Source organism: Stegodyphus dumicola, chromosome 3, assembly GCF_044657685.1.
Source record: "Stegodyphus dumicola isolate Sdum_Otavi_A_Nest chromosome 3, ASM4465768v1".
NCBI classification, from domain to species: domain Eukaryota; kingdom Metazoa; phylum Arthropoda; class Arachnida; order Araneae; family Eresidae; genus Stegodyphus; species Stegodyphus dumicola.
In genome coordinates this window covers 132,988,920-133,008,527 of record NC_140770.1, presented here as the reverse complement: position 1 = coordinate 133,008,527, position 19,608 = coordinate 132,988,920, and the positions used below count along the sequence as shown (strand labels likewise).

The 19,608-nt window shown below is 34.1% G+C and overlaps 1 protein-coding gene across 1 annotated transcript in view; it reads left to right on the top strand.

The window, feature by feature from the left end:
- The first annotated feature begins 848 nt into the window (after nt 1-848).
- The window catches only part of LOC118195023 (tachykinin-like peptides receptor 86C), a 447,592-nt gene continuing 428,832 nt past the window's right edge, over nt 849-19,608 (top strand). Inside the window, exon 1 of the mRNA XM_085813325.1 lies at nt 849-2,356. Coding sequence (XP_085669451.1) covers nt 1,863-2,356 — 494 coding nt within the window. The 5' untranslated portion in view covers nt 849-1,862. The remainder of the gene's footprint in view (nt 2,357-19,608) is intronic.

Sequence of the window (19,608 nt, the reverse complement as noted above, 5' to 3'; positions counted from 1 at the left end):
GCTTTTAGAAACATATATCCTGCGATAATCTTTTATGAAAATGCGTTATTCAGAAAATTATATCTTATAAAGCCGTGAAATTAGATATTCGAGGATAAAATAATTTTTTGGAGAGCATTTTCATTCAAATTTTGGAAATTTTGTTAGAGAAATGTATCTTATAATAATCCTTTATGGAAATCTTTAAAAATAATTCTTTAGAATCTTTTATCAGAAATTAAGTTATTTAAATATAGCAAAATGCATGGGTTCCTAAACAAAGGGATACTTTTGTGAGAGGCTTTCTAATAGAAATTGGTCGTATTCACCAAATCCTTTATTCAAAATTATATTTTGTATAAATCCCATTTTAGAAAAATGTACTATCTAGAAAGGTCCAAAATTGCGGGATCAGGAAGTGAAATAGTTTTCTGGAGTACATTTCTATTCAAATTTGTAATATTTGCTTAGAAAAATATATTTTATAATAATCCTATATTAGGAAAGAAATATATATATATATATATATATTCAGATTCTATAATTTGAGAATAAAATAATTTCTTGGAACACAAATCTATTCAAATATGTGATAATTTATATGAAAAATGAAACCTGAAAGGAATGTTTTGAGCGCAATATCAGATGAAAGTTGTTAGATAACAAACTTATCCGTTTAAAAATGATTTTGGCATTTGAAATAAACACATTATGAAATCCAGCAGAAACGAGAATTTTCTCGCTTCACAGATCAGTATAAAACTGATTTATAACTGAATCATTTTGTTTCTTTGACAAAAAAGTACCCTTCACGCGAAGTTCTTCTGATGTCGTTATTTGTTGTGCGTAAAATGCGAGCGATTGTCCATTCAGAAGGGCGCTGCTCCATCGCCGCTCTTGCGGAAGAAAAGAGAGTCAGTCAGTACATGCGCCGCTCGCCGTGCAGTCAGCTGGGTACTCGCTGACTGAAGAGCACGTACAGTAACTTCGGCTACACTTCAGTACATGTGTCGATGCTGGCCGAAATAGTTATGCCGGAAAATCAACATCACTGTGACTCTCAAACACGGATACTAAATTAGACACTCTCATTGAGAAACAGCCATGGATTCATTAAACAGATATTTTTTGGAACGACTGGGAAAGTAGGAAATTTCTGTTTCTTTAAGACCGAAGTTTTTGTATTGTTTTAAAAGCTATTATAACTGGTTTAACACATTAGCTTTCGAAATCAAATGAAATATGTTTCTTAAATTACTTCCTGAATAACTGTACCAATGTTACTTTATTTTTAGTGGTTTATGTATTTTTCAAAACAGTTATTTTCCCTTTTTATCAAATAATTTTACAAATTACTACAAGTACATATCTCCGTTACCAGTGAAATGTATAGTGTGTTTGATAAGTTTGCAGAAGAATGAGAAAAATTATCGAATTATGTTACATGCAAATAAAGGCATAAAATTTTAAGTTGATTTTGAAGAAAATAATACAAACTAATATTATTTGTGCATTTATGGAAATTGAATTGTGAACGGAATGCTATTTCAACAACAACTGAAGCCTGCGCATATCTGCTGGATATTATGCTAAAATTTGGCCCAGAACGTTAAGCAAAGTGAAATACATCACTATTAAGTTTTAAAGTTTAACAAAATTATAAATTTAAATGAAAGTAAAATATAAAGCTTTTATTCCAGCTGTCCAATGACTGACTATACGGTGTAAACAACTCCAATAGTTTTACTGAATAGTTTTACTGAATTCATAATTCTATGCTTTGAGCAAGTGTGACACATATAGAATTGGTTCTGATTGTTTTGGTAGCTAGCAATTCTCAACAAGAATCTCAAGGATGTTTTTAATCAACTAATTAAAACGTTATGGGAAATATTCAACAAAAAGAGATAGATTTATTGGAACTGTACTTGCGAGATCCAGCTTTACGACATAATGTTACTCAGTGTGTCAACGAGACAGAAAACTCTAATTCTAGTGAGGAACAGGCATGGGCCCGATGCTTGGGTGAATTCGTACCTGGGGCTCTTCTAAGCCGGCCCTATCTTTTACCATGGCAGGTGCAGGCTATCTGGGCACTGCTGTTTGGGATTATGATTTCGATAGCTGTGGCTGGCAATGCCATCGTGGTCTGGATCATCTTGGCTCACAGGCGCATGCGAACCATCACCAATCTTTTCTTGCTGAATCTGGCTATAGCGGATTTCCTCCTGGCTAGTGGAAATGCAGCTTTCAACTTTGTGTTCATGCTGGAAAGTCACTGGCCTTTCGGAGAAGTCTTTTGCATCGCGAGCAATTTTCTCGCCAACCTAACAGTTTCGACGTCCGTCTTCACTATCCTCGCCATGAGCATAGACAGGTAAGACTCGGATTTTTTTTTTTTTTTTTTTTTTTTAACGTATTTTAAGCATGGAAATGATTTTTGAAAATGAAAATGTTTTAAAAGTTCTGTAATATTATGTTTAACATAAAATACAGAGTATGAAAGTATATTTCAATTAAAAATTGTTATACCTCCGGAAAATTTTAGTAAAAGAAGATAGATTTTATTTGATCAGCAAGTATGATGCTTGATGTTTTTTCTTGCCCGAACGTAGTCCTAAAGTGATAATGGATCAATATTTTTTTTCCTGGAGAGGCTGGGAGGGGAATTACACTTTTAGAAACTAGTATCACTAGAGCAAGAAGTATATTATCTTTATAGATAGTTGCATGCGATCTACCTTATTTCTCGCGTGATATATGGTTACTTGCCATTTCTTTTGTAATATATATATATATATATATACATCAAATATATATAATATATATATACATCAAATATATAATATATATATATATATATATATATATAATTTATCAAGCAAAGCAGTAATAACAATTTTTGAAAAACCAATTTTGGTCAAGAAAAAATCTTGCGCAATATGCTGCAAAATAAGTAAAAAATAAAAATTGTAGTAAGCTCGCCTAGCCTTTTTGGCTGCAGTCAATTATTCATGTTTTTTTAACAAAAAACAATATTTCAAAGTAAGGGATCTTATCAGTAACGAAAGTGCTGTTTACTCTTTTACAAGCTTATTTATTGTGTTCCTTAATATAAATTTGGTATGTCTGTCTAAATGCAGGGGTAGCTTTGTGAGGAACATCCAGGAGAAATGGTCTCGAAATTTAAAAGGCAGGAAGCAAACTCTATTATACGCACTTTTTTAATTTCAACAGTTACGACGAAGTACGCAACAGCTAGTACGTAAAGAGAAACGTGATCTCATGGAGGTTGTTCAATGAAAAATTGCCTCGTATTCATTCTACACGTGAGGAAAAACAGAAACTTCCCTCCAGCCACCTTATTCTTTGTGATAATATTGTTGTTGTCGCGCCCATATTACATGGAACAATGGTTGCGAGAGCCTACACCAAAGAGAGGTTGGTCTTCTATTTTCTACCCTAGTTTTGAGGAAGAGCATCAGGAGGGTGGGTCTCCCACTACTCTCCTGTGAGAACAGTAACTTCTCACACTCCGATAAAACCGCATGATAAGACTTTCGGCTCGCCGCATGTTTAGAGTGCTCGCATACTGCGCGGACATTACATTTACAAACATCCATGTCTTCTACGGGTTTCGGCCCACCAGCGGCCGAGCGGTAAAGTCGCTGAACACTGGTAGCTCGGTCCGAGGTTCGAATCCCGCGAACGGGCTGGCTGCATATGCGTTTTCGTGGTTTTCCCCATGTGTAACGTGTATACGAGCCAGTCTTCCTTAAAAAGTCCCCAACGAAGGCATCCCTACCCTTAGGCAGATAGCCCTCGAGGCTTTACCATAATCACACACACCCACACTTCTCCGAGTTTCGAACCCGGGACGTTAGGAAGCGTAGTAGACTTCACAAGCCACTATACTGTTTGGGCGACTATTCTTTGTGATCTCAATTCGAATTAGCAGTGTTCAGCTGCCTTTCCATTCGGCCGCTGGTGTGGATGGTACGCACTTTTAAAGTATTATTTCAAAAATGTATAAACAGACATATGATTTCTTGTGTTCTAAGGCGAAAAGGAATAAACACATATTAGCAAAATAGACAGAAAGTCAATAATGTATCCTATGGAATAGTTTGCAAACAAAGAGGGAATTGCGATTTCAGAGAACATTGTACCAGAGTCGGATCCCTGCGAAAGGGCTCCCTTAATGTGTCTTCTCGATATCTAATGCAGATATGAACAGTATCTCAATCAGAAATATTACATAAAAACCTCTCTTAGGAAGATAGGGATTGTGTGTTTTGTCATAATTAGTTTATAAGGTATTTCTCCCGCCTTCTTAGGATGCCTTCGTGGTGTAGTGGTCACCACACTCGGCGCCTACTCTAGAAGTCCGAGATTCAAGTCCCGGCGAGGGCATTGCTCATTTTTCGGCTCGCTCTCCTGCTTCGAAAAATCCTAATGAATCTACAGTGGCGCCCGAACTATAAAGGTGTTGGATGATGATTCTCCACCTGCAGGATTTGGCGACTGCGTCCCCTAATCCCCAGTCGCCCTTTAAAAAGGGGAGTATATAAGGTATTTAGGTCCCGCCTTCTTAGCATGTCTTCGCGGTGTTATCGTCAGCACGCTCGACGCGTATTCGAGAGCACAAAGGTTCGAATCCCGGCGAGGGCATTGCTCATTTTTCCTATCCCCTGCTTCAAAAAATACGAATGACTCTCCAAGGTAAATAAAATAAATTGCAAGAGTTCTTTTCAAAGCAGATAATGCTTTCTAGAGTAAAGACGCTCTTGTTTTGTTTGACAGAGTTATTTAGTTAGCCTTTGAAAAAAAATAGATTCAGTAAATCCCGACATAACGGCATATGGATTTTCTCTACGTGTGGGATGGGTACGAGCTATGTTTCTTTGAAAAGTCTTCCATGAAAGCCTCCTTCCTCTAAAATAAATTAGATAACAGAGGAAGTCAGATGAAGATAAAATATGAAAAATTGCCCCAAAAAGAAATGCCTTCTATCTCCCGTTGGTGCCTGGTTGAAAAGTCACATTCTTAACAGCGGTAAAGTATTACTGCCGATTTATGGAGACTTGAAAAATAAATTACATATTTTCTATGGAGAAATTTATATTTTTGAAAGCAAATTAACCTTTCGGTAGGTGCAAGACTAAGGAAATCTTTCTTCCAAATACGCTGAGTAGCTATCAGTCGTAAATTTACAATATGAGTTCTTTTCTTCTGCGCCTATAGCGTCGCTTAAGTGGAATGCGAGATGAGCTCGTTATTGGCGATCAAACAATTAAAACAATTAAAGTAAGATCGTTTCCCTGTAGATTTCTGTTAAAATTATATTAATTAAAAGCGCTGCTTTCTTGTGCGAAGTTAAGGAAGTATTGTAATTGCGAAAATTTTTGGGTATCATATTTGGAAAAAAATGCCCATTTTGACCGCTCTCGAATCCATTTGAACGATTTCTCTTGGTGCCATCTGTGCGTACAAACAGGAAAACGGCTTCTTTTTTTTTTCAAAACGGATTGTAAAAAATGATTTAAAATGGATTCAGAAGGGATATTTTTGTGACGTATACACGTACACTGTGAAATAAAAAATGGGACAGTTTTATATCTCCCGTTCTACCGGGACAGTTGTCGAAATTCAAATTGCGTTTTTCATGTCTCATGTCGAGAAGTAAACTTAGGATATATATTAGATTTATATATAACACTGTTCTAATATAGGTGTTTTAACACAAAATCGTACTTTTACTAAGATAACTTGCTAATTGTTTCACATATTTCGATTCTACGACTCAAATTATGCCTAAATATTAAATTTTGTAAAATTTGATTCGAAATTTATTCCAAAATTTATCTTGGCGTATTTTCTTCAGTTTTCGCCATGAATAATTTACTTGCCGAACTTCTTAATTTATAGCAATCTATTTTCCTTTTCTTTTTTCCATTATAGACGAGTGTGTATTATCGTTTGGTGTTATTATCGCTCAAAAAAAAAATATGCCAAATGTGGAATAAAAAATGCTAATTTTAATTGCAAATTTTTTAAATAGTTTTTAAATTTAAGTTTTTCTGTGTAACACGTTTTAAAGAAGGTATTTGACTTTTCATGCATTTTTGCGTTGCCGCGAAGTATGAACTCAATCGGTTGAAGGAGAAATATATCTCAAATGAAAATCGAGGAAGTAAGTTTAAGTGACGTGCAGCAAAAACTACTTATACTTTAGTAGGCGGTATAAGGATCCCATGTTGTGTTCATATGAAATTCAAAATATTTTTTAATATATTTTTATTATTACTATTATAACTTTACATGACGTTTAAATTTGGCAGCATTTTTCCTTGCTGTAAGCCGATAAGTACTCCAGGCCGTGTGTTCGCGAACGACAGAGCGGATAAAGCCAGTTCATACTGGTACTTCGAAACCGGTTCTGATTCTGACCAATGGATTGACTGCACGGTAATTTTATAGTATTTCTTAAGTACATGGTGAGCACAATGAATGAATAATATTTGAGAATTTAATGAAATCTAAAAATGCTGGTCATTGTAACATTCTGAAAATATAGAGGTATTTTTTAATGATTTTTGATGATGGTTCTTCAGATTTTGAGGAAAGTGTTTTAAAAAAGATTCTAAGCAGCCTTTTAATCAATGTATGCAATAACAAATTTTTATGTTTCAAGCGTTTTTATGAAAAATATCATGAATCAATTGCAAATAAATTTGTGGAAATTGTAATGAATCACAATATTATGTTCAATTTTGTTTTATTTATGAAATTTTATTTCATTATTTTATGTGCTATTCAGTTTATTATAGTTTCTTCAAAATATGATAGAAATTTAAAACAGAAGTATAGTTTAACAAGTAACATTTCTCGTCCAGTGATCTGAATTCCAAATTTTGACTTCTAGTTATAAGCGCTGTGTGTTGCCAGCTAAAATATCGGTGCTTGCAGCAGATAAAAAAAAACAAAAAATTATGAATTTTTTAAAACTTTAGACTCGTTCTAAATATTGAATGCTAGACCTTTGTTAAGATATTTAAAAGTCCTCTAGTATTATAGAAAATTTCAATAAAACAGATTGTTCCTTTCTTTATTTTTGAGTATTATTTATATTTTGCTTATCTAAATTATATTTGGAGTACTTTTACAAGTCCAGGATCGATTTAAATGATTTTACCTAAGAATCTTCCCATTTTTACAGAAAGTTGTAACTTGACTGTAAAACATTTTGAATTCATTTCTATTCTAACATATGAAAAAATATCTTTAAATTCTTTTATGTATGCAAACGAAGCCATACCTTACCCAATGCACGTAACTAAAATATTTCCGACTGCTTAACTTTTTAACTTTAGCTAAAGAATTTTGCATTATCTTTTCCTTCGTCAATACTTTCCGCGCGAACCGATGTTTCTTCTTCTTTTCGATAACCTTATAGGTCAGAAGAGTGAAGCTATTTTTAGAACATGTCAGCGCAAATCAGAAAAGAAATATATCTATATAATTTGTAAAGAAATCAAGGAGAAAGAAACCATGAAAATTGAAGAATTTCAAAATTTATTTAAAAAGAGCTTGTTTACTTTTACGCCTTTCGTACTTAACTTACAACTATTCGTTACACGTTTTGAAATTGTGCATAGAAGTCGATCGCTAGAATGTAGCTGACCTATAACTGTTCTAATACTTATTTGTAGTCGAACTATGTGGTTGGATTATTATTATGTTTATTTTTGGATAATTAATTATTATGTGTTTATAGTTTGATTTGTATAAACTGGGAGTAGTCCAATTTATTAACCCGTTTATGCCCGTTTTTGACCAATTTTATTTATTGTTAATGAACTGATATCGCTTAATATGATAGATATAAATCCGCTTTAGGCGTGAAAGTGATCACGATTGCCATATTTGCTGAGTTAATTAATCTACTGTTTATGGGACACTGGGCATACGTGTAAGCAAAATACACCTGTACTCTTATTTGAAATTTTCAGTGTTGCAAATGATTAATAGTAAGTAAAGGTTAATATGATCAAATTTTAAGAACATTTTATCATTTTACTTATTATAAAAAATGGAAATGAAAAACAATAAATTAAAAACAATTATTTTTCATGAAATTGTTGAACGCGTTTATCATGCAGTCCAACGTTATATTTTTCTCATTTTCTTGCGACTTACCTGAACACTGAGCACATTGCAGTAGTGTTTTACTTACGTAGTTGTGTTTATAATTGTGTGGCCAATCTTATCGAATTAAATTTTATTGTCACACGTTTACTCATCTTTGTTGAAGTGATTGTTCTTCCAGGTTTGGGAAGCACTCCAAATTTTTTTAGATAGTTCTGTGAAAAGCTGTCGGGAAATTCTAGTTGATCCATTCTGACTTGTTTCTTGCAAGATGGATGAGCCATTAATTTTGAATTCAATGCAGCTATATTCGAAACGTTTAATTCGAAACATCAATAAAAAAACGCGGCATTAAACATGGTATTAAAAACAATCATCATGGCTATCAAGAAGTATGGTAAATGGAAACCACCATTTTTTTCCACGGAATCCAATACGATAATTTGAAGTATTATCAATCATTCGATTTCGGTACCCCCATAAACAGGTTGTATGTAATAGTTACTATCTTCTGTTTCTCAGAAACCACTCAGCGTTTGGTTGAACATAATGGATTTACTCCAGTACAGTTTGAAACTCTTCTAGCAATACTCTTGTCTTTCAAACGTATAATTATTATACCAGATGACATTCTTTCCTGTAATCGATAGCATCTCTTTCTTTTCTCTCTCAGATTTTTAACGGTTTCAACCGGATAGTTTCCGATCCTGTTTTCTCTGGGTGTACTTACAACCGCAAATCCAGAATCTGACAACTCCTCAATGAGCATTATGGATGTAATGCTTAATAAAAATAACGTGTTCTAAAATAATTTTAATGTCAATCTAGTGGTTCCATCTTTTGCTAACAGTAAGAACAATCTTCAGGCGCATGAAAAATTGCTTATGTTAAAAGATATATGCACTACAAGATTTCCTAAGCCACAGAAATTTCCAAAGCCTTCCTTTACTATATGCGGCTTAAGAGTCTGTTTGTCACCGATAGTTTATTGGTTGCTTGCGTAACTGTACTAGTCAATGGGGTGAAGTTGCCATGGCACAGGGTTGCCGTTTAAATTGAGACGTAGACAATTTACTGTAAAGCTTGCCTTTGCTATGACCATCAATAAGTCTCAGGGCCAAACGCTTAAGCGTGTTGGCATTTTTTTTACCTGAGGCTGCATTTGGACACGGTCAACTTTATGTCGCCTGTTCAAGAGTTCGTGAAAGAACGGACGTAAAATTAAAAATAATAGATGATCCTCTACAAGGCGAGCTTAAAAATGATGGAAAGATCTACACAAGAAATGTTGTGTACAAAGAGATCTTTGACATGTGAATTAACATTTTATTATTTAAATCACCTTTATTTATTGAGCTAGCGGTGGCTCTTAAGAAATGTACTGCCAGTTGTTTCCTTCATTGCACTCTACTTTAAGCAATTAAGCAAGTAGAAGTGGGGAACCCGGTGGGGCTGCAAGCAAAGGGGCGTCCTCGCTGGCTGCCCTGGGTAATTCAGTTTAAATTACCAGACACCTTTTCAAAAATCATTTTAATTACAATTTATAATAGCTAGAGCAACGGTCATTTCGTATGACCGCCGGGCTTCCTAGTATATATATATATGCACGTGTGAGTGTGTAAGGATAATAAAGAATATGTGAAAGATAAATCATAATTTAAATTAGCAACGTAAATTAATTTCGTTCTTATATTCTAAAACTAGTAATTTCTCTTTCCACTGCGTCATTTCGAGACTAATGAATGTCATATGACTATTGCGTAATTCTGATGACTAAAAAAATGAAACAGCCAATAACAATTTTAGAGCAATTTTAATTATCCAATGAAATGCATTAAGAAACAAAAAGTAACTCAGTCTGAATTTAAATTTCGTCTTAACATGACGCACTCGGTTACTCTTCTTCGGTCTAGCTGGGCTGCTGTCTGCCGCTTTCTTCTTACTGCAAATCTATCAAAAATGTAAACATCTTGAAAAGGCCCAAATAATATGCCAAGTGTTTTGTGTCCGCAATATGTTTACTAAAATAAAATGAAGATTTAATCTCTGCCTTGCCCGCCAGTTTCTTATTCATTACGGATTAGCATTCTATGTCATCATAATTCTTGTTTTCATTACAGATTCAACCTTCTACATTCTACGCCATCAATATTGCACTCTCGTTTATTACATACAGGCTGTATCAGTACAGCGGTGACAAACTTTCAGGAACAATAGAGTACACCTGGAATATGGGAAATGACATAGGAATACATGGTCGGAAAAGCGTTCCTAACGCGGTAGTTATGACATAAAAGTCAATAAAGAAAGGAGGCCAACGAGGCGATAAAACATGTTTATTATTCGGAGTACAACAAAATCAAAGAAAAAACAACATAAAGAGACAACGATCACGATATAAGAAGGTGTTCGAAATTATGACCCAGACAGTGATGAACCGTGCATCATGTATCTTCTCTGCGATCTTCCATGTGCCAGAGAAGTGAGGGTCCATCTCAGTTCAATGTTGTAATTTCGAACACTGTCTTTAATGACGATTGTTGTTTGTTTTTGTTAGTAATTGTAGGTTTCTACTGTACTAAACATAATAAAACATGTTTTGTCTCACTCTTCCTTTCGTGTGTTTTGTGTCTTTACTAGCGCGCCAGGAAATCGTTTCCGACCATACATTGCTATGTGCTTTGCCATTGTCTATGTGTACTCTGTCTCTTCTGAAAGTTTGTCAAATCTATACTGATACACCTTGTGTATATATATATAATCGTCAGCAGAAAAATTTCAAAGATGGGATTTGGAAACAATTATTTGTAACTATAAAAAATTATGCAAGTTGGTTGGTTGGTGTCGTGTCCCTTGAGAAGTCAAATGGATCCATGAGTGAAAATCACAGCTTTTGCCAGTTCCACAATTTTGAAAATCATTTTTACATAACAAGTTAATTTAAGTAGAATAGAGATTACAATATATAGTACTTCGTCGATAGAAAAACAGGTTTTTATTATACCCATATCGGTATAAACAATTATTTTTACTCCATTCCTTGGGGGGTAGGGGGGCTTACTTGCTCCCGGTAATGCAGATCCACTGATATATGCATGGCTTCTGAGGAATCACAGCAGGTAATTTTATAAAAAGCGCTTCGAAGCTGTTTCACAGTTGTAGCTTGATTCCGTTTAGGTTATAAAAATGCTTTTTTTTATTTTTCAAGTATATTTATTAAGAAATGTAATGATTTCATTACTTGGAATTGCATTTTGTACTTCATTTATCGATTTGTCATTAGTAAAATTTGAAACTGCCTGCTGTAATTTTAATATATTCTTAAAAATTATACCGTTTGAACAGAAAAATGAAACATTACTGAAATGAATAACATTTAATATTGTAATTCAAGTAGCTATCCATAGTCTATAGAAAACAGAGATTAGACAAATTTTGCTTAACACGTGAGAAATATTGCAGAAGATCAGAATCTCATACAGAGGAAAGTATAAAGAATTAATCAGAAACCAGAGTTTGAATAGTGTAAACACCTAAAATATTGATCAAGTTGGTAGAGACATGAGGTATTTTTTGGAAGCAGACAAGATAAAAATGAGCAATCGCCTTCGCCGGGAATCGAACCACGGACCTCTGGAATACCGGTATAGTGTTCAGAACCACTACACCACGAAGCCACGTTAAGAAGGCGGGAGAAATACCTTATACTCTCCCTTTTAAAGGCCGGCTGGGTTTTTTAGGAGACCCAATAGCGAAATCCTGGGTGAGGAGAATCATCATCCAACACCCTCTTAGTTCAGGCGCCACTGTAGAAACATTAGGTATTTTTTGGAAGCAAACAAGATGAAAAATGAGCAATCGTCTTCGCCGGGAATTAAACCACGGACCTATGGAATACCGGTCCAGTGTGCAGAACCACTAAACCACGAAGGCACGTTAAGGCGGGAGAAATACCTTATAAAGTAACTATTACAGGAGTCACTAGCTGGTTGACGGACACTCAGAGTGTACTATTTATAGAAGGGCAGAAGGAGAAGCGTTAGCAGTTCTAGAAACTTCGACAAAATTTGCTCTTAAGGCTTCGGAAATGCGTTATTTTGGAGGTAAATTCCAGGAAGATATCAAGTTGAGTATAAATCGCAAATTTTCGTCAACTACGCGACAAAATCTTTCACAGGCTTAACAAGATTGTAAATTATGCAACATAATACATAAAATAATATCTTTCAAACACAATAAAGCACCATAAATTTGATTAATGAGATTATCTATGATTTTTAACCAAAAAATGCACTGAATAAATAAATGTAATATTAAATTTAATTAATTAAATAAATAATTTAATACATAGTACAAAACATAGAGCAGAAGCAAATAAATGCAAGTAATTTACAAACTATTTACATCATCATCCGTTTCACTGATACTATGATTTAATAATTCAATTCTGGATTCAGATTTCTACCTTTATCTTAGAAATAACCGTCCGTACAATGAACCACTCCGACAGCCCAATGCAATACTCTTAGTCAGAACAAATTAAATTTGTATGGAGAATGTTTTGCTGTAGATTTATGTCTGACTCCTATAGAATGACTTGAATCTATTGTTAGTGCACTTTTGCGAATTCTTGACGATTATATAGCGTCTGCAGTACTTGTAAACATTCGGATTGTTTTACCTTAGAGTGTCCTTCATTGTCTATTTAACATTTTACTAATCTAAATTTTCACTGAATGAGCTAGCAGCTAGTGCAAAGAGGAGAATCTGAAAGCTTTATAATCAGTAAATAAATTTTCCATTGCAAATTAGATTTCTGCACGAACAATTTCCTGCATTCAAGCGGAATAGGTGGCGGATTTAAAACTAGCATTCACTCAGTGAGGACTCAATATTCTCCCTCAAAAACTAGACAAGTGATTTTAGGGATAACATTATTTGATGTAGTATATGGATTATTCAAGATGCATTTAACAGTAATTTTTAGATAAATTTTTAACAGCTTCATAACAGAATTAGGACTGAAGGAAAAGCTTTAATATTAAAAGTTAAATTCCAATTATACTACCTTTTTGTCTTAGCTACATTTCATTACAGATAATGCCAGTACCTTGATTTCCTTCTTCTCATTGTTATCTCTCGAGCACAAGATTCTCTTTCGTCTTTGCATATGTGCAGCTGCAGAAGAAGTTTTTTTATTTAATATTTCGAAATTAGTCCTGCACATTTATGCATATTATGCTGATTCATGTTGCCTTAAACTCATTCATTTCACCCATTCTTGCTGGTGTAGACTGCGCATATAGATGTCGGACAAAATCAATGTTTTAGGCCAATTGCAACATCTCATCAGGTATTGGAATTGTTGTAAAAGACGATGAACACATAACTAAATTTTATTGCGGACTGCATTATGTTTACGAAACAAACTGCATTTTCGATACAGCTCCGCGCAAATGGTGCCAGAAATCTCAAGCGAGACGAAAGTAGATGTCCTTGATGAGAATGTGCTGATGGAAAAAGTTATTAATTTTATTTAAACCATATTACAGAGAGTATGGTATCCTTCAAAGGAGGAAACATGGAAAGTTATCTTTGCCCTTCCCGAGATTCGAATGACGCATATTCGATTTGCTAGAGCATGAGCGAAGATGCGATAGTTCCTAGCATTATCTCACAGTTAAAGGGCGATTGCAGAGAAACACGAGGTCCAGTCGACCAAATCCAGGTGATGAAGAGGTATCGTTACCAATAAATGGTTAACCCTAACAGTTAGTGTGGGAGCTCAGTTAAACATAATAGCCACCGTGGACATTATTAAGTTTATCACTGCAGAAAATGGGAAAAATTAGCTTCGCTTTTTTCCAGGATTTAAATCATTTAACTTCCAAAATGTTTGCATTATCTAAGTGCTTCGGTCATCATTCTTATGGAATAATGTGATAATTCCGTGCAATTTGACAGATTATTTCAATGACCAGCAGCAGATTTCTATGAAGGATTCAGGAACCAACTGGTATCGCCATTTTACAAACGTTTTCAAATCAAAAATGACTGATGCGAGATTCGCAAAGTAATACAGACTTTCTCTTAAAAGATTCGCTCGACATTTATTTGAAAATAAGTATCCGTCCCAATTAACTGCTCACTCTGAAAGCTTCGTTTGCCATCCCACGTACTTAACGTCTGTTGGTTTAAATTAGTGTGTTAACACGTAATTAATTTAAATCTTTAAGATCTTCTGAGCCTAATTCATATATTTATATACTTTTGGATTTATTTTAAATTAGTTTTATGATATTTTTTGGGAGGAAACGTGTCTTTTATTTTATCCTTACGTACAGATGTCAAGCAAAAACATCGTAAATTGCATTCGATAGCGATGAAAATGGATATTTTTGTTGAAATAGGATGCTTTGATTATAATATTTCCTTTTTACTTCGTACAAGGAAGTAAAAAGTGTTACTTTTTCAAGAGAAATAATGAAAATGATAAGTGGCAACAAAGAAATAGTAAGGATTAAAGAATGAGAAACTTGGATTTATCAATGGATTCTAACACCAGTTATTTTCCCCCATTATTTATTGATTTGGGTGTAAGTTATCAGATCTAATGGTTAAATGGGTTATAAGGTACTTTATGACTTCTCCTATCATGCCTTCGTGGTGCAACGATAGCACACTCGGTGTGTATTCTAGAGATCTAGCTTCGAGTCTCGGCAGGGGCAGAGCTCATTTTTCATGTACTCCTGCTTCAAAATAACCTAATGGCTCTATAAGATTATTAATTTAAATGATATTTTTCGCTTGTTTTGATCTTATTCTTTCGTTCTCCGTACCCTATTTTGTTTTTAGTTTTTAAAATTATGAGTTTAGTGAAATTTGAGATAAATTACTTCACTTTAAAATTTATGTAACATCCATTGACGAAATGGCTAACCTCCATTTCTTGTTGCACGAGGTGGTCGCAATGCGACCTTATGGCTAAATATTGATTTGGCTAGGTACGATGAGGCCTTCAAATCATAGGCTTTAGGGTTTAAAATCTCACAGATTTGGTTGAAAATATCTTATGCGCCCTGAGTTTTAAGTTCATATGCAGGCATATTTTTATCACTAATTTCGGTTTCCTTGCTTTCGACCTTACAAAGCTTTATTTAAGCTCCACAGAATGAGTTTCCGTTTTTCATATACATAGAAGATCTTTTAGAAATTTTACGTAAAGATGACATTTCAAATTGTCACTGACGTTTCCTTCACTGAATTCGTAGGAAAAAAAAATCAGATTACTCTGAATTTGAAATAATTATGTTTTAAAGAATATTTTAAAGCATTCTTCATTTAAGAATCATAAATCTCCAAGATAATGCATGTTTTAGTTAAACACTAGGGGCAAGCCCGTCAGATGAGCAGACTGGTGCCAAAACAAAATTTATAATTTCTATAAACCCTGAACAGAAAATGTATAAAAAAATTCAGCATAAATGAAATCAGTTGACACTTTCCCAACAACAAAACAATCTGTAAATATATATATATATATATATATATATATATATTCTGCTAAAGCAGGAAACCAAAATTTTGAAACTTCAGGTTTACAAAGTCATGATTTCAATTCTATGTAACATAGCAAATTTTTCTCAATAAATATCAGTAAAAAAATTAACATGGCAATAACATACCGTGTCAAGTATACAAACCCGAAACAAAAAATTTGTTCACAACAGCTTTTTATTACTTCCTTGTACGGAATAGAAAGGAAGTACTGTAATCTCGAAAAGTTTCAGGCATCATATTTCAACGCAAATATCCATTTTCACCGCTATGGAATGCAATTTAACGATGTTTTTGCGTGACATCCGTACGTAAGGACAGGATAAAGGACTCTTCCAAAAAGTTTTAAAACTAATTTAAAATGAATTCTCAAGAGAATTTTTCGTGGCGTCTGTGCGTACGTGCGTACGTACGTACGTATGTATCTCGCATAACTCAAAAACGAGTAGCCTCAGAACGCTGAAATTTTGTATATAGGACTGCTATAACATGTAAATGTGCACCACAAATTTTGATTGCAATTGGCCGCACCAAAAGTATATAAATATACGTATACATATATCCACTCTGTTACTCGGCTCAGTGATCTCAGTTTCATTATTTTTATATATTTTAAAATTGTGCATTTTTTTGCTTTAAAATGATTGAATTATGTTTTTCTTATCTTCCGGTTACGGTTTTTATGCCTTTAGTGAATCTGTATGCAATATTTTAAGAATTATCAACAATTTAAAAGTTGTTTAAGTGCCGCTAAGCCTGATAATTTTTTCCATGGCGGCCATTGCTTGTTTACGTTTGAAACAGCAGAATAGTAGATTTGTTGCCAATCTAGAGAAAGCAAGCATTGCAATAACAAAGATAACGCCTTCTTTTATTATTGCGAATTAAGTCATGTTTAATCCATTCTGGAATTTATTCGAGGAAATAAGTGCTTAAGATTTATTTCATAATTTTTAATACAGACATCTTGAGTTTTAATGTATTTTTCTCTTATCGCTAAGTGAGAACTGAATTAATTGAATGAGAAATAATGAATCGTCTGTGAAAAACTGTTTCTATGTTGTTGTTGTTGTTCTTTGTTTAATTTCTTTTATACATCGCCTTAGATTTATTATAGTATTACAATAGAACATGTGACAACGATTAGATAATTCTTAAGATGATATAAATTTTGTGCATTCCGAGTTAAAAAATGATATAATATGAAATATAAAGATTCGGAGTTAAAAAATGACATGCATGAGATGTGAGTTTCTCTCTTGCGAGGACGACTGCTCTTCCTGATTTTTAGTAAATATTATTTTTGCTTGTTCTCCTCGATATGGCCAGTAATAGCGAACCACCAGATAGAGGCAAAATTCCTTGGCTTTCTACTTTCAGCAATTATGATAGCGATAATGATTCTACTTATTCGAATTATTCAAGAAAATCGACTACATCCAAAGAGATGCCTGTCATTGCTTCAGATGACCTGGCGCTTCAAATTATAATTGCTACTCTAATTTCTAGTGAGAAAAGTAAGTCCCAGAGAAAAGAAAAGAAAACCGCAGAAAGTCCTAAGAAAGTAGCCGATAATACTAAGAAATTCAAACCCTTCCCTTTAAATTTTGAAGCAGTAGTTAACAAACACAGAAACGTTTTTCCTAATTTAACAGAAGCTATCTCGCAAGAATATCTTAATACTCAGCTTCCGACTAATCCAAAAGATCTCTCACTCAAATTAGAAATCGAAATCGCCGATAAATTAAACTTTATTGAGTCTATGAAGACATTAACCTCCCCACCAGCGATAGAATGCGTTCAAAGTTACAAGAAGAAATTCAACAAAATCAGTTCATTTAGCAAGCATTCAGAACACTTCGAAGCTCGCTAATTCTAAAACAGAGGATAAAACAATAAATCAGAAGGATTGGCAAAATCCAAAGAAAACAGCAAAAAATTCCGAGTCTATCCCACCACCAGATATTCCGCAAAATAACAGATTTGAAATTCTTAACGAAAATAACGAAGCTACGGAAGTTACAGATGAAACGCAGATGACTACAACACAGAATAACGCAGAAAATAAAACGAAAACTCCCCCAAATATGTAAAAACGAATTTGAAGTTACAATCAAAGCCAAACAGATTTTCCTTTACTCTACCACCGAAGCCGATTATAAAGCTACGGTTGATAAATTCCAGAAAGTATAGATTAGATTTCATACGTACCAAATTTTCTCAGCCTCTTCAATTAAAGTTATACTTAAGAATATCCCAAGATCCTACACAGAGCAAGCAATTCACGCAGACCTAGAACGCAGAAGCTTCCCTATAATTAAAGTAAAGCAATTCACCAAGAAAGCAGAAGACCACATTATCCGTTTACCTATATTTTTCCTTGAACTAAAAAGAAATTCTGCAGGAGAGAAAATTCATCAATTAAACAATATGTTCGGATTCAATATCACAATAGAAAATATGAGCCCGGAAAACGCCCAATTCAATGTTTCAATTTCCAGGAGTTCGGGCACTCCCAAAATAACTGCTTTAAAAATGAAGAAATGCCCAAAAGCCTTTACAGTGACAAAGTTAAGCAGAAAAACCCGCAGGAAAATTTAGCAGACATCATTAACATTTTCAAAGATCAGAAAACCCTTTATCTCTTGAAATCAATAACCACAATAAGTTCAGAGAATTAATTCAGCTAAATCAAATATGCAGAACTTTGCCCAGCTTTTCAAGCCATTGAGATGATTTTGAACTTTGCAGATCAAGATTAATTCGCAGCTTCTCTCAAGACAAGCATAGCCGAGCGGCAGAAATCCTCAAGCTGCAGATCCTCACATCGTGAGGCCACATTTACTTCTCTTCTAGAGACTCTGCACTAGGTGCAAAAAGTACGTTCAATCTTACTGGATTCTACTCATCATTTAATACACCCTACTTATAATATATTGGTAAAGACCGCACTAGGCCGATTGCCTCTTAATTGTGTTATGACATAGTTAAAAAATGAACGAAATGTAACGCTGTCAAATGAACCTAGGGCCAGAGTGTCGCTATAGTAAACAAATATAGTGAATTTTAAAGAGTGCATCTATTCTATTGTAGTTTTTGCGATATCGACGGAGTAGATTTAATTCAATCCAATAAGTTTAAATGAAATGCGAAACATTTTCGACACAGAATGACGCTACATGCAATCGCATGCTTTCTTTAACGTCAGAATATGACCTTTTATAATAATAATATATTCAATGTTTGGCGATGCTGTTTTCCTTTCATATTTTGTAAAACTTGCAAATACTTTATTAAGAAAGTTTACGATTTGAAAGCGAGCAGTGGCAATACTTTTCCAAATAAAGCAGAGTTTTATTACCAGCGTGCGAGACTGTTACTACTCGGAGAAATGAGGGCGAAAATTGGGTGTTCAGAGTTTTTAGCTAATATATCGGCTGATTAAAGTCATAGGAAGATGAGAATGGTCGAAATGGCTTTCTACAAATTTTTGGAATCCGCAGATTCTTCTCTCGAAACTCAACTTCCCGCCGTTGTGGAGGAGAATGCCAGAAACCAACAAACGAACGAACCAACCAACCAATAAACAAGTAGGCAGACGAACACAGATTTTTAATAGTATAGATTACTTGTGCTCTCCAGTAAAATCATTTGCTGACTTCACGATTTTTCTTCTATGACTAATGTGGTTATCCAGTGGATGAGATTTTTTCCAGAGTTTTGGGTTTTATATCGTTTTGAAAAAAAACCGCTGATGTTAAACAGAAATAATATGTAATGCCTTTGCAAGAAAACTTAAAACAACTTTGCATTGTGTAAAAGACCCTGAAATATACGTTCATTCATTTAGTTTCAAAACGGAAGTGTAAATAATGTACTTCGTCGTTAAATTTATGAAAGTTTTCCATGTTAAGAGAAAAGAAA